This window comes from Palaemon carinicauda, chromosome 15, assembly GCF_036898095.1.
Source record: "Palaemon carinicauda isolate YSFRI2023 chromosome 15, ASM3689809v2, whole genome shotgun sequence".
Lineage (NCBI taxonomy): Eukaryota > Metazoa > Arthropoda > Malacostraca > Decapoda > Palaemonidae > Palaemon > Palaemon carinicauda.
The window spans coordinates 19,541,575-19,560,346 of NC_090739.1; the positions used below are offsets into that span (position 1 = coordinate 19,541,575).

General features: G+C 38.9%; 2 protein-coding genes across 4 annotated transcripts in view; one reads left to right on the forward strand and one right to left on the reverse strand.

Annotated features, from left to right (window-relative positions):
* LOC137654505 (distal membrane-arm assembly complex protein 2) overlaps positions 1–18,772 on the forward strand; it is a 347,277-nt gene that overhangs the window by 226,080 nt on the left and 102,425 nt on the right. The window lies entirely within an intron of this gene.
* Positions 15,291–18,772, reverse strand: part of LOC137654504 (alpha-ketoglutarate-dependent taurine dioxygenase-like) — a 30,114-nt gene continuing 26,632 nt past the window's right edge. For both annotated transcript variants that reach the window (XM_068388177.1, XM_068388179.1), the window contains exons 7-8: positions 18,493–18,648; positions 15,291–17,123 (exon numbers count right to left, since the gene is read on the reverse strand). In XM_068388177.1, coding sequence (XP_068244278.1) covers positions 16,950–17,123; positions 18,493–18,648 — 330 coding nt within the window. In that variant the 3' untranslated portion in view covers positions 15,291–16,949. The remainder of the gene's footprint in view (positions 17,124–18,492; positions 18,649–18,772) is intronic.

Below are 18,772 nucleotides of genomic sequence, written 5' to 3' on the forward strand. Positions count from 1 at the left end.
GAATCTCTCTAAAGTTCTAACTCATACACCATGGGAATGAGATTGCAAAACACTTTTAAGGTTATATAAATCCAGTATTTTTTCAAAACTTAAACAAATTATTGGAGTATGTATCCCCAAGACAGTTAAAGATTTTGGTTTCCTTACATTATACAAGTGTCAGACTAGCCACAGGTCTTTTTGACCCTTGCCTATTTCAAGCCTTGTGATTGAAGTTAGTCTCCTTTAGACCTTCATTGGAGGTCGTCCGTGGTAAAAAAAAATATATTTTAGGTTGCAGATTCTTCCAAACTCATCAGCCTTTCAGCCTCCTGGAAGGGAAAACTACTTTAGACTCCATGAATCAGACTAGATATCTCTCCAGCCTTGTTATGGGGGAAACAGAAATTAGATAGCATTGATATAGCCCAAAATGAGGTGCTATCATTTAAAAGTTTATTAACCCTTCAATTCAAACTGCACATAGTTCATTGACATTGAAAAAATATGACAGAGCTAGAAATCTAATTTCACTATTTAATATGTTAAGGAATATGGCAATGAAACTTATTCTCATATGTATATTAGCAGCAAGTTTTACTGTAACAGTGCAGTACACCTATTTGTTTTTAAAAGCAGAGTTTTATGGGATTCTAATAGTAATTGAGATCATTGAGAGAGATCGCAATGGTGATATCTCCTTGAAAGTATAGTAACACACTAAGAAAAGGAAAGGTAATACAGTACTCCTATTTATGAAAAGGCTATACTTGTCTATTATCATTATTACTTGCTAAGCTACAACCCTAGATGGGAAAGTGGGATGCTATAAGCCCGGGGACTCTAATAGAGAAAATACCCCAGTGAGGAAAGGAAACAGGAAAAATAAAATATTTTAACAACAGGAATAACATTAAAATAAAATATTTGAAGAACAGTAACATTAAAATAAAAATTTCCTATATAAACTATGAAAACTTTTAACAAAACAAGTGGAAGAAATATAGGATAGAATGGTGTGCCCGAGTGTACCCTCAAGCAAGAGAACTCTAACCCAAGACAGTGGAAGACCATGGTACAGAGGCTATGGCACTACCTAAGACTAGAGAACAATGGTTTGATTTTGGAGTGACTTCTCCTACAAGAGGTGCTTACCATAGCTGAAGTGTCTAGTTCATTGATAGGAGGTAAATAAAACTCATTTTGCAATGACTACTGGGTTATTTTGTTTGCTAGGCCTCTTTTGATTGAATTCCCCAATTTGAAATCTAGGAAGTAGACTTTACTCCAAGGCTTGAGATGGGGATGGGAGCTACAGTCTTCCTAATATCTAGGGAGAAGTGAAGTATAATGACAATGGCATCTTGAATATACTGTACAGTATTTTAGAAGCTGGCCTTCTGCAAAATGTCTATGTTCATTTTATAGTTTTTATTTGATTTGTATATTGAAAATCGGTATCCTGTGATATAGTCTAATTGTCATTGGCAACAACAAACAAAGCAGATATGACGCCTGATAACTTGTAACATTTCAATTACCTCAAGTGATATAAAAGTTCCACCTTAAATATTCAATAGATGCTGTTTTATTGTCTTAAACCTTTTGTTCTATGAAGGATTCAGAGAAACTAATTTAAAGATACCAAATTTTATTGCATACATATTTTCTCTGTGTATATTATTTAGCAGAAGTATCATAAAGTTGCAAGAAAGCATTGTTGTGACACAGTACTTAGTTAAACATTATAGTACAAGATATCAGGTTAGGTTATTGCACATATCTTGTAAACTAACTTTGTAACCATGACATGACAATAATTAATACATAACAAATATCACAAATCTGTATAATGATTTTCATGTTTTAAAATACAAATCCTAGTCATTATGTTGATATACCTTTGATGACAACCCCTCAGCTAAGTGCTCACTTGCCCCTTCTCCTTTTGGTATAAGGACCAGAAAGAGGAGTCAATTTGAAATGAGATTTATTATAGATAATCTAAGTCTGTACTACAGGAAAAATGAAAATCATTTAGATTTGCAATTGTTTCCATTAGGATGCAAACCATCATCATTTGTAAATACTCATTCCTTAGATGGGAGGTGTAAACTTCCCAGTCACATACATGAGCTTGGAAATAACTGCTATAACTATTTGTACAGCCCGACTTATGTGATACAAGGCTGACAAGGACCTGTACCCAAGTATGATATGTAAATGGCTGTCCTTCTGGAGATTCCAAAAGAGACTGGTAACTTTATGAGCAATGACAAGATAACAGCTAAAAACGTAATATAGTGTCAAGAGGTCCCCAGACAGATATGCTCTACTGCCCATCCTCTCCCGTGTTAAAGTGAAGACACAACTGGCCCAGCCAGAGAGAAAATGGCCAATGACCACAAAAAAGAGAGGGAAAGGGGAAGTTCACCTTTACATGTCATCCAGCCTTTCAGTGCTGTTTACTTAGACAAGATGCTGTTATACTGAACTGGCATTCAGGTTGTTACATAGGAGCAGCCACCACAAGTCCGAAGTAAAATTAACCCAATGGTATGTGGGAAACATACAGAGGGAAAGATATTAAGGTAACTAGGCAAGCAGACACCTACCCGTATTACCTGTAAAAATTAGGGGTTCTATGAAACGAGTGAGGGGTGGCAACCTTGATTCTCCAAGTGTGAACTTTGGGAAATGAAAAGCCACCATTGCCTACCAGAGTGAAAATAAGTGTTTTGGAGAAAAGGAGTGTTGCTTTAGATGACGTTGAAGCGAATAAAAATGGATCCCCCCGTTTGAGATGAGCTTCTACAAGGACACTAGATGAACAGAATAATTATGCCATAGCTGAGCTTGTTGTTTCTTTCGAGTAAAGAATTGCCCTGGAATCTCCCTCAACTTGTTGATTCAAGAGATTGTGTGCAGTTACCATGATAATCAACCTGGCTAGGTACTCCCTCTGCTGTTTGGAAAGCTGTGGCTTTCCAGTTTTATCATGGCTCATAGATCATGAAAAATGACAGTCACTGATCTCGCTATCAGACAAGCTTCACCTGCAAAACAACGATTAATCAATTACTGAAATCTAGTAGAAGACAGAATGCAAACTAGAGGGTCCAAATTGAATTGAGAAAATGCACAGGTCAACACTCATGGTGCAGTCAATAGTTTGAGACACAAGGCTCTGAAGCATAAATAGCTAAGCTGGTCCAACTGATTGTACAAATGGAATGAAAAGACCTGCTACCAATACAGTAACAGCAGACGAGAAACAACCCTATTTGGACACATGATGAAGATGTTCAAACATGACTGGGCAAAGCCCATGTGAGTCTCAGCCTGAGGGAACTTGGTTGCATACCTATCCAGGGATCAGGCACATACAAGTCTTTGGACAACCAGACATATATTTTGTAGAACGAGCATGGTTTGAAGTCCTGGCAACCACACACCCTTCCCAAAGAAAAAGGAACATATGCTACCTATCACATACCAGGGTAGACAGAGTAAACTATAATTCCAGTGAACATAGGGGCCAAACACTCAAACACAGGACTGCATTAGAAGAACCCAATCAATGCACAAACAGTGTATTGTCCCATACTGTCCTAGGACTGTGTCAGGAGATAGTAATCAGTGCGTGATCACAGTGTAATCCTGTATATATGCAGGATACAAATGCTCCAACATGGGACTGTGTCACAAGGTGCTGATTGGTTCAATTACAGACAGACAAGGCACAGCATCAAGCTGTATTAATTAATGCCCAATTAGAACACAAACTTATACAAACAATGAAGTGTTAGAAAAAAACAAGTTGCGCACAATCATGCATGGGACCATGGATGTTCTGACACAAGAACAAATCTGAAAATACTGAATGTATACAATCCCATGTGTGTGCAAAAGTTCCCAAGCTGTGACAAGGGAACCAAGTAATGATTGTCACATAGCCTACATGCATGAGACGAGCAAAGCATAAATCATTTGGTCATATCACAAGAGCAGCATCAGCACAAGAAGGGTCACATATAGTCCTCCTCGCCCAAGAAGATATAGCAGATATCTGTTCAGTCAGGATTGAATAATGGGGACTAAAGGTAACAGCTCAAGCACGGGATCAGTCAACAGCAATATAACCCTGAATCAATCCTCTACTAATCCTCAATTGGTAGCACTTGCAAGATACTGTAGTGTAACAATAGTTATAAACTTAGAAAAAAGTACAATAAACTTAGACCTCCCAGTCCTCAAATGCAGAGAAGTCTTGTGGGACTTTCTCTCAGTTTCTTTCATCCACAGGGGAGGAGGACAAAGATGCAGGAGAAGAGAAGAAAGATGATGACAAGGAAGCCAATTATGTCTAGACTCTTCCATGTTCAATGTAGACAGAAGGAAATTATCCCTGAAGGGACAACAGAAACATGTTATTTTTATTAATAAAATAAATTTTTGAATATACTTACCCGATAATCATGTAGCTGTCAACTCCGTTGCCCGACAGAATTCTATGGAGGGATACGCCAGCTATCACAATACTAGAAGGGGGTGTATTTACCAGCGCCACCTGTGGCCAGGTACTCAAGTACTTCTTGTTGACACCTCCTCAATTATTCCTCGGTCCACTGGTTCTCTATGGGGAGGAAGGGAGGGTCGATTAAATCATGATTATCGGGTAAGTATATTCAAAAATTTATTTTATTAATAAAAATAACATTTTTCAATATTAAACTTACCCGATAATCATGTAGCTGATTCACACCCAGGGGGGTGGGTGAAAAACCAGTGTACAAGACTAAAGGATAGCTAAGTATCCCGTATTTCATATAATCAGTTATCCACAATAACAATGAAATAATAAGTACCTGGTAAGGAAGTCGACTTGAACCGTTACTCTGCCTTTAATAAGATCGTCTTCCTTACTGAGCGCAGCGTTCCTCTTGGGAGGCTGAATCAACTCAAAGGTGCTAAAGTATACAGGGCTGCAACCCATACTAAAGGACCTCATCACAACCTTTAACCTTGGCGCTTCTCAAGAAAGAATTGACCACCCGCCAAATCAACAAGGATGTGGAAGGCTTCTTGGCCGACCGTACAACCCATAAAAAGTATTCAAGAGAAAGGTTAAAAAGTTATGGGATTATGGGAATGTAGTGGCTGAGCCCTCGCCTACTACTGCATTCGTTGCTACGAATGGACCCAGGGTGTAGCAGTACTCGTAAAGAGACTGGACATCTTTGAGATAGAATGATGCGAACACTGACTTGCTTCTCCAATAGGTTGCATCCATAACACTCTGCAGAGAACGGTTCTGTTTGAAGGCCACTGAAGTAGCCACAGTTCTCACTTCATGTGTCCTTACCTTCAGCAAAGCAAGGTCTTCTTCCTTCAGATGAGAATTTGCTTCTCTAATCAGAAGCCTGATGTAGTAAGAAACTGAGTTCTTAGACATTGGTAGAGAAGGCTTCTTGATAGCACACCATAAGGCTTCTGATTGTCCTCGTAATGGTTTTGACCTTCTTAGATAGTACTTAAGAGCTCTAACTGGGCAAAGTACTCTCTCCAGTTCGTTCCCCACCATGTTGGACAGGCTTGGGATCTCGAACGACTTAGGCAAAGGACGGGAAGGAAGCTCGTTTTTAGCCAAAAAACCGAGCTGCAAGGAACATGTAGCCGTTTCAGATGTGAAACCTATGTTCCTGCTGAAGGCGTGGATCTCACTTACTCTTTTACCTGTTGCTAAGCACACGAGGAAAAGAGTTTTTAATGTGAGGTCCTTAAAAGAGGTTGATTGGAGCGGTTCAAATCCTGATGACATTAGGAACCTTAGGACCACGTCTAGATTCCAGCCTGGAGTGGACAACCGACGTTCCTTTGAGGTCTCAAAAGACCTAAGGAGGTCCTGTAGATCTTTGTTGGAGGAAAGATCCAAGCCTCTGTGGCGGAAAACCGCTGCCAACATACTTCTGTAACCCTTGATCGTAGGAGCTGATAGGGATCTTACGTTCCTTAGATGTAACAGGAAGTCAGCAATCTGGGTTACAGTGGTACTGGTTGAGGAAACTGCATTGGCCTTGCACCAGCTTCGGAAGACTTCCCATTAAGACTGATAGACTCTGAGAGTGGATGTCGTCCTTGCTCTGGCAATCGCTCTGGCTGCCTCCTTCGAAAAGCCTCTAGCTCTTGAGAGTCTTTCGATAGTCTGAAGGCAGTCAGACGAAGAGCGTGGAGGTTTGGGTGTACCTTCTTTACGTGAGGTTGACGCAGAAGGTCCACTCTAGGAGGAAGAGTCCTGGGAACGTCGACCAGCCATTGCAGTACCTCGGTGAACCATTCTCTCGCGGGCCAGAGGGGAGCAACCAACGTCAGCCGTGTCCCTTTGTGAGAGGCGAACTTCTGAAGTACCCTGTTGACAATCTTGAACGGCGGGAATGCATACAGGTTGAGATGGGACCAATCCAGCAGAAAGGCATCCACGCGAACTGCTGCTGGGTCTGGAATCGGAGAACAATACAAGAGGAGCCTCTTGGTCATCGAGGTAGCGAATAGATCTATGGTTGGCTGACCCCACAGGGCCCAAAGTCTGCTGCAAACATTCTTGTGAAGGGTCCACTCTGTGGGGAAGACCTGACCCTTCCGGCTGAGGCGATCTGCCATGACATTCATATCGCCCTGAATGAGCCTCGTTACCAGCGTGAGCTTTCGATCTTTTGACCAAATGAGGAGGTCCCTTGCGATCTCGAACAACTTCCTCGAATGAGTCCCTCCCTGCTTGGAGATGTAAGCCAAGGCTGTGGTGTAGTCGGAGTTCACCTCCACCACCTTGTTAAGCTGGAGGGACTTGAAGTTTATCAAGGCCAGATGAACTGCCAACAACTCCTTGCAATAGATGTGAAGTGTCCTTTGCTCCTGATTCCATGTTCCCGAGCATTCCTGTCCGTCCAGTGTCGCACCCCAGCCCGTGTCCGATGCGTCCGAGAAGAGACGGTGGTCGGGGGTCTGAACAGCCAATGGTAGACCTTCCTTGAGAAGAATGCTGTTCTTCCACCACGTTAGAATAGACCTCATCTCTTCGGAAACAGGAACTGAGCCCGTCTCTAGCGTCATGTCCTTTATCCAGTGAGCAGCTAGATGATACTGAAGGGGGCGGAGGTGGAGTCTCCCTAACTCGATGAACAGGGCCAGCGATGAAAGTGTCCCTGTTAGACTCATCCACTGCCTGACTAAGCATCGGTTCCTTCTCAGCATGCTCTGGATGCATTCTAGGGCTTGGAAGATCCTTGGGGCCGACGGACAAGTCCGAAAAGCTCGACTCTGAAGATCCATACCCAAGGAGACAATGGTCTGGGATGGAACGAGCTGAGACTCCTCAAAATTGACCAGGAGGCCCAGTTCCTTGGTCAGATCCATAGTCCATTTGAAAATCTCCAGACAGCGACGACTTGTGGGAGCTCTTAAAAGCCAGTCGTCTGACGGAGCCGGACACAAGATCATGATACTGCTGCACAGTCTGTAAACTGTCAATCATGGGCAAGCGAGGAAGTACAGTGACAACCCGAATCTGTCTAGACTGTCTGGGTCGTACAGACAACTCCTTAACGGGTTGCTGAGGTTGCCGCACTGCGTCACAACAAGTCCCTTCTGTTGGTTGTTGAACGTCTTCCCCGTGACACATTGACTCCGTAAACAAAAAATCCTCTAACAAGGACTAAGCTTGGACTGCATGTCATGCAACACAGCTCAAGGTCTATGGGAGCAGGTGTGGTAACAGACGGGATTAGCGGCTGAAGTGGAACCATTACCTTCCCTGTAAGCATGTTATGCTTAAATAAAAGTCCATAAGAGGTTATGCAGCTAAAGGCTCCCTCCAAATGACAGAGTCCTCAAGGGAATATCAGAAGGAGGGAGAAAAGAACTTTCTCATCTACAGGGACCTTATCCTAGAAAAGCTAAGTTCTCTGAGTGAGGGTTCACTGGTGCAAAAGCAGCAGACTAGAAGGCAACGTTATGAAACTGCTTGACAGTCTAGTGAGTTGGCAACAACCCAAGATGTGTTGAGAAGCATGCGGTAAGGTATGCAGAGCATGATGTATGCAGAGTATGCTGTATGCAGAGCATGCTGTATGTAGAGCATGTTGTATGCAGAGCATGCTGAATGCAGAGCATGCTGTATGCAGAGCATGTTGTATGCAGAGCATGCTGAATGCAGAGCATGCTGAATGCTGAGCATGTAGTAAGCAGAGCCTGCTGTAAGCAGAGCCTGCTGTAAGGAAAGCAGAGCGTGTGCATGGCGTTTAACATTTCTCAGAAATTCCATGACCAGTGCTAGAGTGCTTTATGCATGCTTGCATGGGGTTTAAACCATGGTATGAAAATGGAGGTAAGGTATGCTGAACAGCAGAGTCAGAACGAGCTGGAACAACAATAGTTGTGGTTTCCTCTTCAAGACTCCGATGAGGGAACACCTGAGGCTCAGTCTGCAAAGGCTGAATAAAAGACAAGCAGAAGGAAGGCGCATGGGTGGAGGAGGCTGACTCCTAGCATGAGTGGTTGAACCCAAGGGTTGCGCTTGCTGAGCGGTTGGCGGAAGCGGAGTAGCAAGTTCCAGTTCCTGTGGTGTGAGCGGAGCGCGATGAGGAAGAGGTAAATGTCTCGCAAGCTGAGGCTCCTGAGGCGCAAGGCTAAGGTGTTGTGGTGCTTGCCTTGTGGAGGGTTGAGCTCGCTGCAGCAAGAGCTGAGGAGACTGACTCATGGACGGGAGAGGTTGTTGTACCTCAACCGAGTGTTGCATCACTGGTGGAGCAGCAAGTGGAGGCGGAGGAAGAGAGGTATAATCCTCCTGATCCCAATGTAAAGGTTGCCTTAAGGAAGGCGGAGGCTGAACACCACAGGGAACAGCAAACTCAGCACGTGGCTCAACATCGTACGCCTGGCAGGTGGAACTGCTGGCAGGTGGTACTGCGATCAGGCGGAGCGAGTGTAGGTGGAGGGAGTGTAGGCGGAGGCGGAGGAGCAACACTCTCAGCCCGACACTCACGCATCAAGTCCGAAAGCTGTGCTTGCATGGACTGTAGTAGAGTCCACAACATCGTACGCCTGGCAGATGGTACTGTGATCAGGCGGAGCGAGTGTAGGTGGAGGGAGTGTAGGCGGAGGCGGAGGAGCAACACTCTCAGCCCGACACTCACGCATCAAGTCCGAAAGCTGTGCTTGCATGGACTGTAGTAGAGTTCACAACATCGTACGCCTGGCAGGTGGTACTGTGATCAGGCGGAGCGATCACAGGCGGGGGGGAGTGTAGGCGGAGGCGGAGGCGCAACACTCTCAGCCCGACACTCACGCATCAAGACCGAAAGTTGTGACTGTATGGACTGCAGTAGAGTTAACTTGGGGTCGGCAGACACCAAGTTCTGCTGAGGTAAAGCCTTAACAGCAGAGATCTGTTGTGGCAGAACCTTACTCCTCTTAGGCGGAGTGTAATCAACTGATGACTGAGGAGAGTCAGAGCTAACCCAATGACTGCATTCGGGTTGTGAACTTTAACTTCGTACGTCTGGCATAGGTCTGGACTTAACGTTTAAGAGGTCTTGAGACCTGAGACCAGCGTTACTCTGCCTTTATTTTCTCCCCTAATCTCTTCTGCAGACGAGCAAAATAAGGGCTCAATCGTCTGCGGGTGGGAGTGACGGTCTCGGTAAGACACGCCCACAACCACCGAGAATACTTCTGTGCGCCGATCAAGGCCTGCTGAACCCTTATGCCCTTCGACATTGCTTCTCCCCTGGGCTTGGGAGCTTGCAAGAGGTCCCGGACTGGGAGGACGACTGGCGCGCACAAAAGTACCCTCACGCACTAATCACTTATCACTTTGATTTCTGTTTGCACTTATTTCACTGAACTCGAAACTTTAAGTGGTTTGTACCTGAAATACGCAATTCTATCCTTTCTCAAAGTTAGTAATTGCGAAAACAGAATTACAATGTAACAGAAAAATCTAATGAAAGATAAAACAGTGGTTGGAAAGAGACTAAACACTAGATCACTCTAGAAACGTTTAGTTTCTTCCCCTAAAGAGACTAGGGAGAAGAGCAAAAACGATAACGACGTTACTCGTACGCCTGGCAGGCTTGAATTTCTCCCTCCGTCTCTATCTCTCTCTCTCTCTCTCTCTCTCTCTCTTGACTTAGAACCTGAGAGAAGAGCCCAATCATATATATCGTTAAAACATATTATTGTTAAAGGAAAAAACTGAAAAGTTCCTTTATTAGGATCAAAACCATTAAGTTAAGAAAGAATGAACAAAACGCTAGACACGGTTACTCTTACTGCAACGTGAAACCGTGAACATTCTTTCTCTATCGTAACGATAGAGTGCAAGTTGAACGTTCTGAACGTCAACAACTGCAGAGACAAAACAAAACGTTAGTTCAACTTTGAAAACAGTACGAGACTGTCAAAGAAAATCTTTCAAACTCTGTGGCGGAAATAGCATAATATGTTAACAGGTAAAACCGAAATGACGGGCTCAAAGTTTATTAACTTCGGTAAAAGACCGCCTACTATTAGGAAGGTCGAATATAAACAAATATAAAAATTAATTTTAATGAGTTTATAATAAAAGGAAGTTAATCGAAGAGGCCTATAAGAGGCGGAGAGATATAAAATAAACTATAACTTTTGTTAAGCAAAATTAAGAAAGAGAGTCTATACTCTCTTAGACACCAACACTTCCGTCTAAGGGAAGGGTCGGCCATTGAAAGGTGAACGAGAGTTCATACTCTCTCGTCACCATAATTAATCAAATTAATTCCAAAAGCTAACTAAGCTAATATAGAAGTTTCCAGTAAAGCGACAGCCGAAATCAAAGAGAAATACTTCACCAAAGTCGTGAAAATACTCCAAGAACATAAGCGTATCCCAGAACGTCTTGCCGGAAGCACGACAGAGGAATAATTGAGGAGGTGTCAACAAGAAGTACTTGAGTACCTGGCCACAGGTGGCGCTGGTAAATACACCCCCTTCTAGTATTGTGATAGCTGGCGTATCCCTCCATAGAATTCTGTCGGGCAACGGAGTTGACAGCTACATGATTATCGGGTAAGTTTAATATTGAAAAAGCAAGAATTATAAAAGCAGGAGTATTGTACTGAACAGGAATCGCTTAAGTAGTAAATTGCATTGAAACTACTGTAGAGTTGTAGGAGAATTCTTAACCAATACCAAGAATTAAGAGCTACTGATACTGTGAAAGCCTGTGACTAACACTCAGTATGACTAATATTAACTGAACCAAGGGCAAGACATCTGAAAAGGCTATCAGGAGAATCTCCCAAAGGTATAGGGAAGAAATGGAGACTTAAGCAGTTCTTTAGTCCTTGGAGAATTCCTTGAGTAAACTTTGAAAAGGCAGGAGAGAAGGGAATTAGAACCAACGGTCACAGCACTAACCATGGTCCTGGCTGAAAGGGATGATCAAAATTACATCTTGCCCATACAATCAATCTTCAAAACAAGAGTGAGGATCATGAGCAAATGCTGTACAGTTCAGGACCAAAAACAGTCCGGTCCTATGCAAAGGCAACAATATTTCTGTTTCTGTCAAAAGAAGATATGAACTAAAAACCCTAACAGTTAAAGGGAGTCTCTTCTCTGATCATTTTGAAATAGAAGATAATACATCAACATACAAACCAATAGGTAAACAAAACCAAATATACACCAACTAAAAATGTTAATAGCAGTTCAAATAGACAGAGGCTAAGAATGCTTCCAGATAGCCCTTAGAAAGCAGATAGAAAACATGTCCTCCCTCATCAGTGACTGAAAGAGGAGTGGCAAACAAGAGCAGAGCTTAGGGTGGTTGTCCCATTCTCGTTCATCAGCTCTCCACTACTTAAGTACCTCATTATCAAGCTTATACAACCAATCCAGCATTTGCTGAAGATATATTCATATAAATGATGAGGGTTTGTAATCCTGTAAAAATAAAGGCATTATTCTTGCACTAATACACACTTGATTTGTGAACAGAAAAAAGTAATTCAACCTTTAACAGGCATATTAAGCTTGTATTATATAATCCAATTTTATATTTTATCGTCCTACATACAAAATATAGATTGTTTTTCCAAAGGTAAGATAAGTTGCTTTAATTTCAAAGAAACAAAAATACCATGCAGTTTTTAGAGTAACTATGCATGTATGGTTGAACTTATTGATACATTACAATAAAATGTAGTTTACAACTATCAGATAAGAAAAGTTGCAGTATTACAGTTGCAAACATGAAATAACTTCAAAAGAGGGGTAGTTTGCCACCATAAATTGCTCAATAAAATATTAATTCAGTAACCGGTACATGAACAAATAGAAAAAATACAATAAAAATTAAATTCTCATTTCCCTTGCTACTTCCCATGAATGCAATGGCTCTGGAAAGCTATGCATATTCAATAATTCAAATGTTTTTACATTACACATTGAGTATGATGAGAGTAAAACTGAAATTTCAAAGCAACTTTATCAATGCATATTTTTATTTGAACATTTAAATCATAACATGACTCTTTAAAGTTAATAATTAGTACAGTATATCAATTAAAAATACTGCAAATGGATTAGGGAAGAAAGTGACTAGAATTATGGTCTCTGGTAACAGAGGGTCAGAGTGGGCTCTGATCTTTATGTAGAAAGGTGAAGCTGTGAGAGGAAAGACAAGCATGTTAGACATTATATTTTATGTAGTAATACCCCTTTTTACGTCAGTTCAACATTTGTTCGTTCTAACTTCACATCGCTCATCCATAACTATTAAATACAAAAATTAAATCCACTTCACGTTTTACCTGACGTTACGTAAGTTTCTACGTCATACAGAAATGATGTAGTGCTGCACTGTATAGTACTGCACTTCACATGATTTTCATAAAATGACAGAAGGTTGTAAGTACGTTTTCATACTCAGGACATGTATACAGAACATAAAGTCACTTTACACAGTGAAAATACAACCTATGGCAAAAATTGACAGAGGGTTGGTTAGAGTATTAACATTAAAGCATAAGATGTTTTTTTTTTATTTTTCATATTCACTGTAACAAGAAACTTGATACAGTACTCAAAAAATCCATTTAAACCTCTTAACAGTTGTTTACAATATTTGTTCCTATTTTTTCTAAATACCAGTAATTTAAAGATATGAGCACCTTTCAGCATTTTTTTTTTACTAGAAACCACCAGGCTACTGCCTAACCTACTCAAAGTGTATAGGATAAACCATACATATTTTTCAATGAATAATAGGAATTTACTTTTGAACTTGATAAGAACAGTATCTTAAACATTACATATTACTCAACACAATATTCTTAACCTAATATATCACATAGGGGATTGGTAATACTGTATCTTGAATAATAAATTAACAGTAATTCTATTTACAAGGAATATCTAACTTACATAAACATGACTTTTCACTTCGAAAGTTGCAACTATAAATTCAGTACTAAAATTGGAAGAGATAACAATTAAATTTTCTTAAGAAATTTTACCATGTTACAAGAATGCCACTTTCATGAGAGCTAGTAACTTTCGAGAAGTAGGTGGTATAATAATAAACTTTTACATGTTGTGTATACAGTAGTGCATTGGGCACACGTCTCACAACAATCAGACAGGAATGAGAATATCTTTCCAATAGGATAACAGGAAGGGAATTAACATAGCACAGTGGCTTTAAAAAATGTGTGTAATTAAAATGTTTAGTACTTTTACATGATGCAAATCTTTCTTTCACAATAATGGAGCATTGCAGAGAAGCAAGTATGGAGTTTGAACCTTTCGATTACTAACCATATTCTTAAAAAGCACTTGGGTAGTTCCAAATAATTTGTATACTTTAGATACAAATCCCTTGTTACACACATTACCCCATACTATGTGAACCAACAACTGAGTTGTCAATTTATAAAGAATCTGGAGTGTTCCTATAAAGTATATACACTGTAATACATGAAGATATAATTGCCGAGCTACTTGCTGATGCAGATACATAAGATAGTAATGACAGAAGGTGGGAGGAGGATTTTCATTATAATAATTTTATATTCATCGTACATGAAAACTATCTCAAATTTGTAGCATCCAAATATTGCATGACTTTCTTATTTTACATATGCTGAGTTATATAAGAGGAAAGCAGTGTCAAAGCTATTGAGCATTCTTTCTAACAAAAATAATGGTCAATGTTTGTGTTATACTGATGTTTTCATTGTTAGGTACTTTAACCAGACCACCAGGACAAAATATTCTACAATAAGTGATGTGTAAGAATCAATGTATTTATTGATCAACATGAACATGTTTATGTTATTCTGTCTGGGGATTGCATGGCTACCCGAGGATCAGTGTGTAAAAGCCAGTTAGAGAGACAGCAAAGTTGATTGAACATCTTTCACCTTGCTACTACTGCTTTCATTACACTGGTATTGCCAAAAAGAGATGAAAGACAAACTTAAATTAAGTGATGATGAAGTTTTAATGGTATAATTAACTCAAATATGATGCACTGAATCTGTTAAAAGAAATGACTGAAACTAAACATATTTATTTTGGTCATAAAGAAATATGCATTTGAATTCTCCGTCTGTAAACCAAGAACATAAAAATACAGTTATTACCTTTGTACTTAAGTTATAATTGCATAAATAATGAATTTGGAAAAGGTTCTACCCTGTAACTGATAATGCATATATAAAATAAAAGCCGGAACAAATGTACTCAAGTGATTAATAAGCTGGCTTGCATCAGTACAGGATTTTTTTGTTCTTTTACAATATATCAATATCCAAGCATTTAATTTATTAAAATTTATTTGATGTAATCAAGAAGCTTTGTGCACCCATCTCCTAACATTTGACTAATTTTGAAAAACATAAGTTTAGTAGCCAATGTGGTATTGTTGTTCAGATGGGTAGTATGATACAAAGGGGTTGTGGATTATTATCATGAATTACAGTACACTATTTCACAATCGGCAAACCCTTAACTAAATACAAAAAAAAGCTTCCTATTCTGATTGAAAGTTGTTTCTACTCACCTCTCTACTCATTGCAAGGCACTCGAAGCAGTAAAGACAACAAAAACAATACAGCATGGCAAGGGAAGCAGCTTATATTGATTGGACCAGTAGGGATTACCATGCAGGAGGGCTAGTTTCTTTGTGCCAGTTTTTCCTTGTTGAATAACTTATGCTACTAAAACTAATAGCATTAAGAGCAACAGGTAAGACTCACTGAAATATGCAATAAAAACAATACAGCATGGCAAGGGAAGCTGATAATATTGATTGGACCGGTAGGGACTACCATGCAGGAAGGCTAGTTTCTTTGTGCTAGTGTTTCCTTGTTGAATACCTAAGGCTACTAAATTAACTACTAGCATTAAAAACAATAATGGGTAAGACTCATTGAAATATGAATAATGATGAAATAATTCTGGTTGAAAACAACACAAGTATATAAATACATCTGTACAATACTTGTACTTTTAGTTCCTGAATTCATGTCAATTCAAAATGATGATTTGTCCTTGTGAACACAACCAAGTCATATATCAAGGACAGTCTGCAAAAGGTTCTATAAGGCATTGTTTTTTACTTCATATGAGTCCTGTATTTAGAATAATCTTAATCATAGAGCAAAATGCTTACTTAACGTTGCATTAGCATAGCCATTTTTAAGCAGTTTACTTATACTATGTTACTATTTTGCTTTTGTTTTTCTATAACTCCACAAAATACCAAAGTTTTCTGCGGTGAATTAAGCATTACTTACATCTGAACTAGGTGGTATTTCACTATAAGTATTGATTGCAATATCAAACTCCTCTTTTGAGAAGCTAGAGTATGAATTTGTTGTAACTCTGTACTTTCACTAGTTTACACTTACAGTAATGTCACGATCCAAAGTTTCTTTACCCACCTCATTGTAAGGAAGTCAAAGCCAGTGTTGAAGTTGGCTACCACACGAACGTAGTTCCTCTATCCCCCCTCAACCTTAACATGAAAATTAGAAACACACATATAAAATGACAAATCTCCCTCTTTTTCTTCATGTTTAAAGCATATACAGCAGTATATTTTACTAATTCTCCTGTTCTTTTATTCCCGTTACATTATTTTACTTTTGCGATTTCCTTATGATGCATCTTTTATTTTGTTGTGTTCATTCCTTTTCCAAGCTATAATACCATTGATTTCTTTTTCTTTCCCTGTCATTTTTTATTCTAATTTCTTTCCCTATTCCACCACCAACCTCAAAAATATGTCTAATTCATTTGTACTGAATAACATATTCTCATCATAACATTATCACTACCTATTATAAAAACATTTACTAACTGAAAAACACAACAAATATCATATGTGTAATCAATAAGTTTCATGAGGCTGATTGAATAATTAACACCAATTTGGAGTGAAAGAGAGGAAGATGGAAATTAAAGAAACTGGTTGGAAAGAATATCTGATAGAGGGGAGAAAAGTTACAAGAAGTAATCATAATAGGAGGAGTAGCAGGGGACACACTAGTAGTAGTAGTAGTAGTAGTAGTAATAGTAGTAGTAGTAGTAGTAGCAGAAGAAAGATAACTAGCATACGTTCGGGGGCTAGTTCTTCACCGCTGGCTTCGACTTCCTTACAATGAGAGCGAGTAAAGAAACTTTGGATCATAATAGTACATCAGTCTTTATACAGTTATGAATACTGTAGTGAATTTATTGTTGGAATGGATATCTCTGATGAAAGAGTCATTTGCAAATTATGAATGCTGGCCATAATAAAGTTAATGCTAACATTTCTGACATGTAAATGCTTCTCATTTTTTTTATCCTCCATTTTCTCGTTGAAAGCTAGATTTGAGTTTATAATGTAGTGATTATACTAGTATTTAATTATAAATTTCATATTACTAAAGACCAAGCTCTTCACGATAATTGTACTCCTTGGCTGGAGGATAATGTCCTACGGTAGTGACACGATGCAGTACTCGTAATCCCACTTGACTTCTAGGTAGTTGTGTCTCAGGTGCTGCCTCATGACCAACAGACAAGTTGTCAGAAATAATAAAGTCCCCAACTTTCCACTGCAATACAAAATTATAGTAATTAGACTAATTTTCCTGAGATTAAGAACAAATAACATCTCCCTTATTTAAATTTGTTTTACTCATAATTTGTTGTTTCATATCCAAATTGTTAAGAATCCAATACTATGTACTGTAGTGCAATAAATGTCCATTGCTGCATTCAATTTTGCACTATTTTAACACAGCAAGGGCTATGAAGTCTTCAATTCAAAGGCTCACAAATGAAAGCACTACAACCCAAAACCCAAGTTTTTAGATCACCTTACGTTTCTGGCAAATTAGACAGGAATTCAAAGTAAAGATAAGAGTTAAGCAGTAACCTGAGCAATAATCATTAACGAAATATAAATCAGCTGGAGTACCTAACAATCCTTGATTGGTCATCACAACCACTTCTGAAAGTTTTGATATTCTGGAGAGGTTACAAAATTCTCATGTAGTAAATAGTATTGTCAGTATTTTAAAGTGAATTACTGTTCTTAGTTTTTTTTATATTCTATTACAGAACTGTATACACGGTTCATTAAAATACAGTATCTTTAATCTAAGAAGGTGGAAACCCATACCATACTACCCACAGATAATGGGGAAGTAGTATCACAAATCATTACCAGAATAATTTTCTTATGCCATAAGTATGTCTTGCTCTTAAACCTATATATCTCCTTTATTAAAGTACCATTATTATTTTTGGTCATAATTTGAGTATTATTAGTAAGTGTTGTACAGTAATTCAGTGTGGATAATTGAAAACACTTGGGAAAATTTAAGAAAAATATCATGTTAGAATTTAGGGAGACTATTTCCAGTACAGTACCATAGTAAAGTAGGGTATAGCAGATCAGCTTATGTCTAGATTTATCTTGGGATGGGTAGGTCAGAATCTAGCATCATCATAACTCAAACACTTATCAGTATGATAAAATCAACTGACAGCATTTGAACCTCAAAGGATTTAGCACCAAGGGAGAGAGAGGGGAAGAGACTTGTTATGCATTAATTGCATAACCTAATTTTCTTTATACAGTATTAAATCAAATTTAACAAGATAATACCTTATGGAACTTTGTCAAGAAATGTAATATTAAAAATAATGCTTGCTTAAAACATTGCATTTCAAAAATCAAAAAGGCAAGATGAGTTTTAAAATCAAATTAATTTCCTTACTCAGTAGGAATATGAAAGGACACCTAAATACTGTACATGAATATTTTATAAATAAATACAAAATTTTATTAGTATTTAGGTTTTGTGAATACAAATCTATCCAGAAATATGAGAGGGTTCTCAGAAAAGAACAATAAAAGAATAGTAAATTATGAATCAAGGACAAAAGTAAAACAACAACTAATTTCTTATGCCGTACCTCATGACTATACTGACGAGCTTTATTATTTTTTACAAATTCACGATTAATTTCTTGTAGTATTTGATAAGTTTCATCTTCACTAGTTTCTCTTGCTTCAGGAGTGTTGTGATCCCAGATAAATGAATCTGTCATCCCCATATGAAAACAGAGAACCTGTATGTAAACAGAAAATATTTTAGAAGTTATTACCAAAAAATTCCAAATAATTATTTTACATACCATAAAAATTATCTCACAAACCATGACCTGCACCAAAAAATGAATTGAAACATCATAC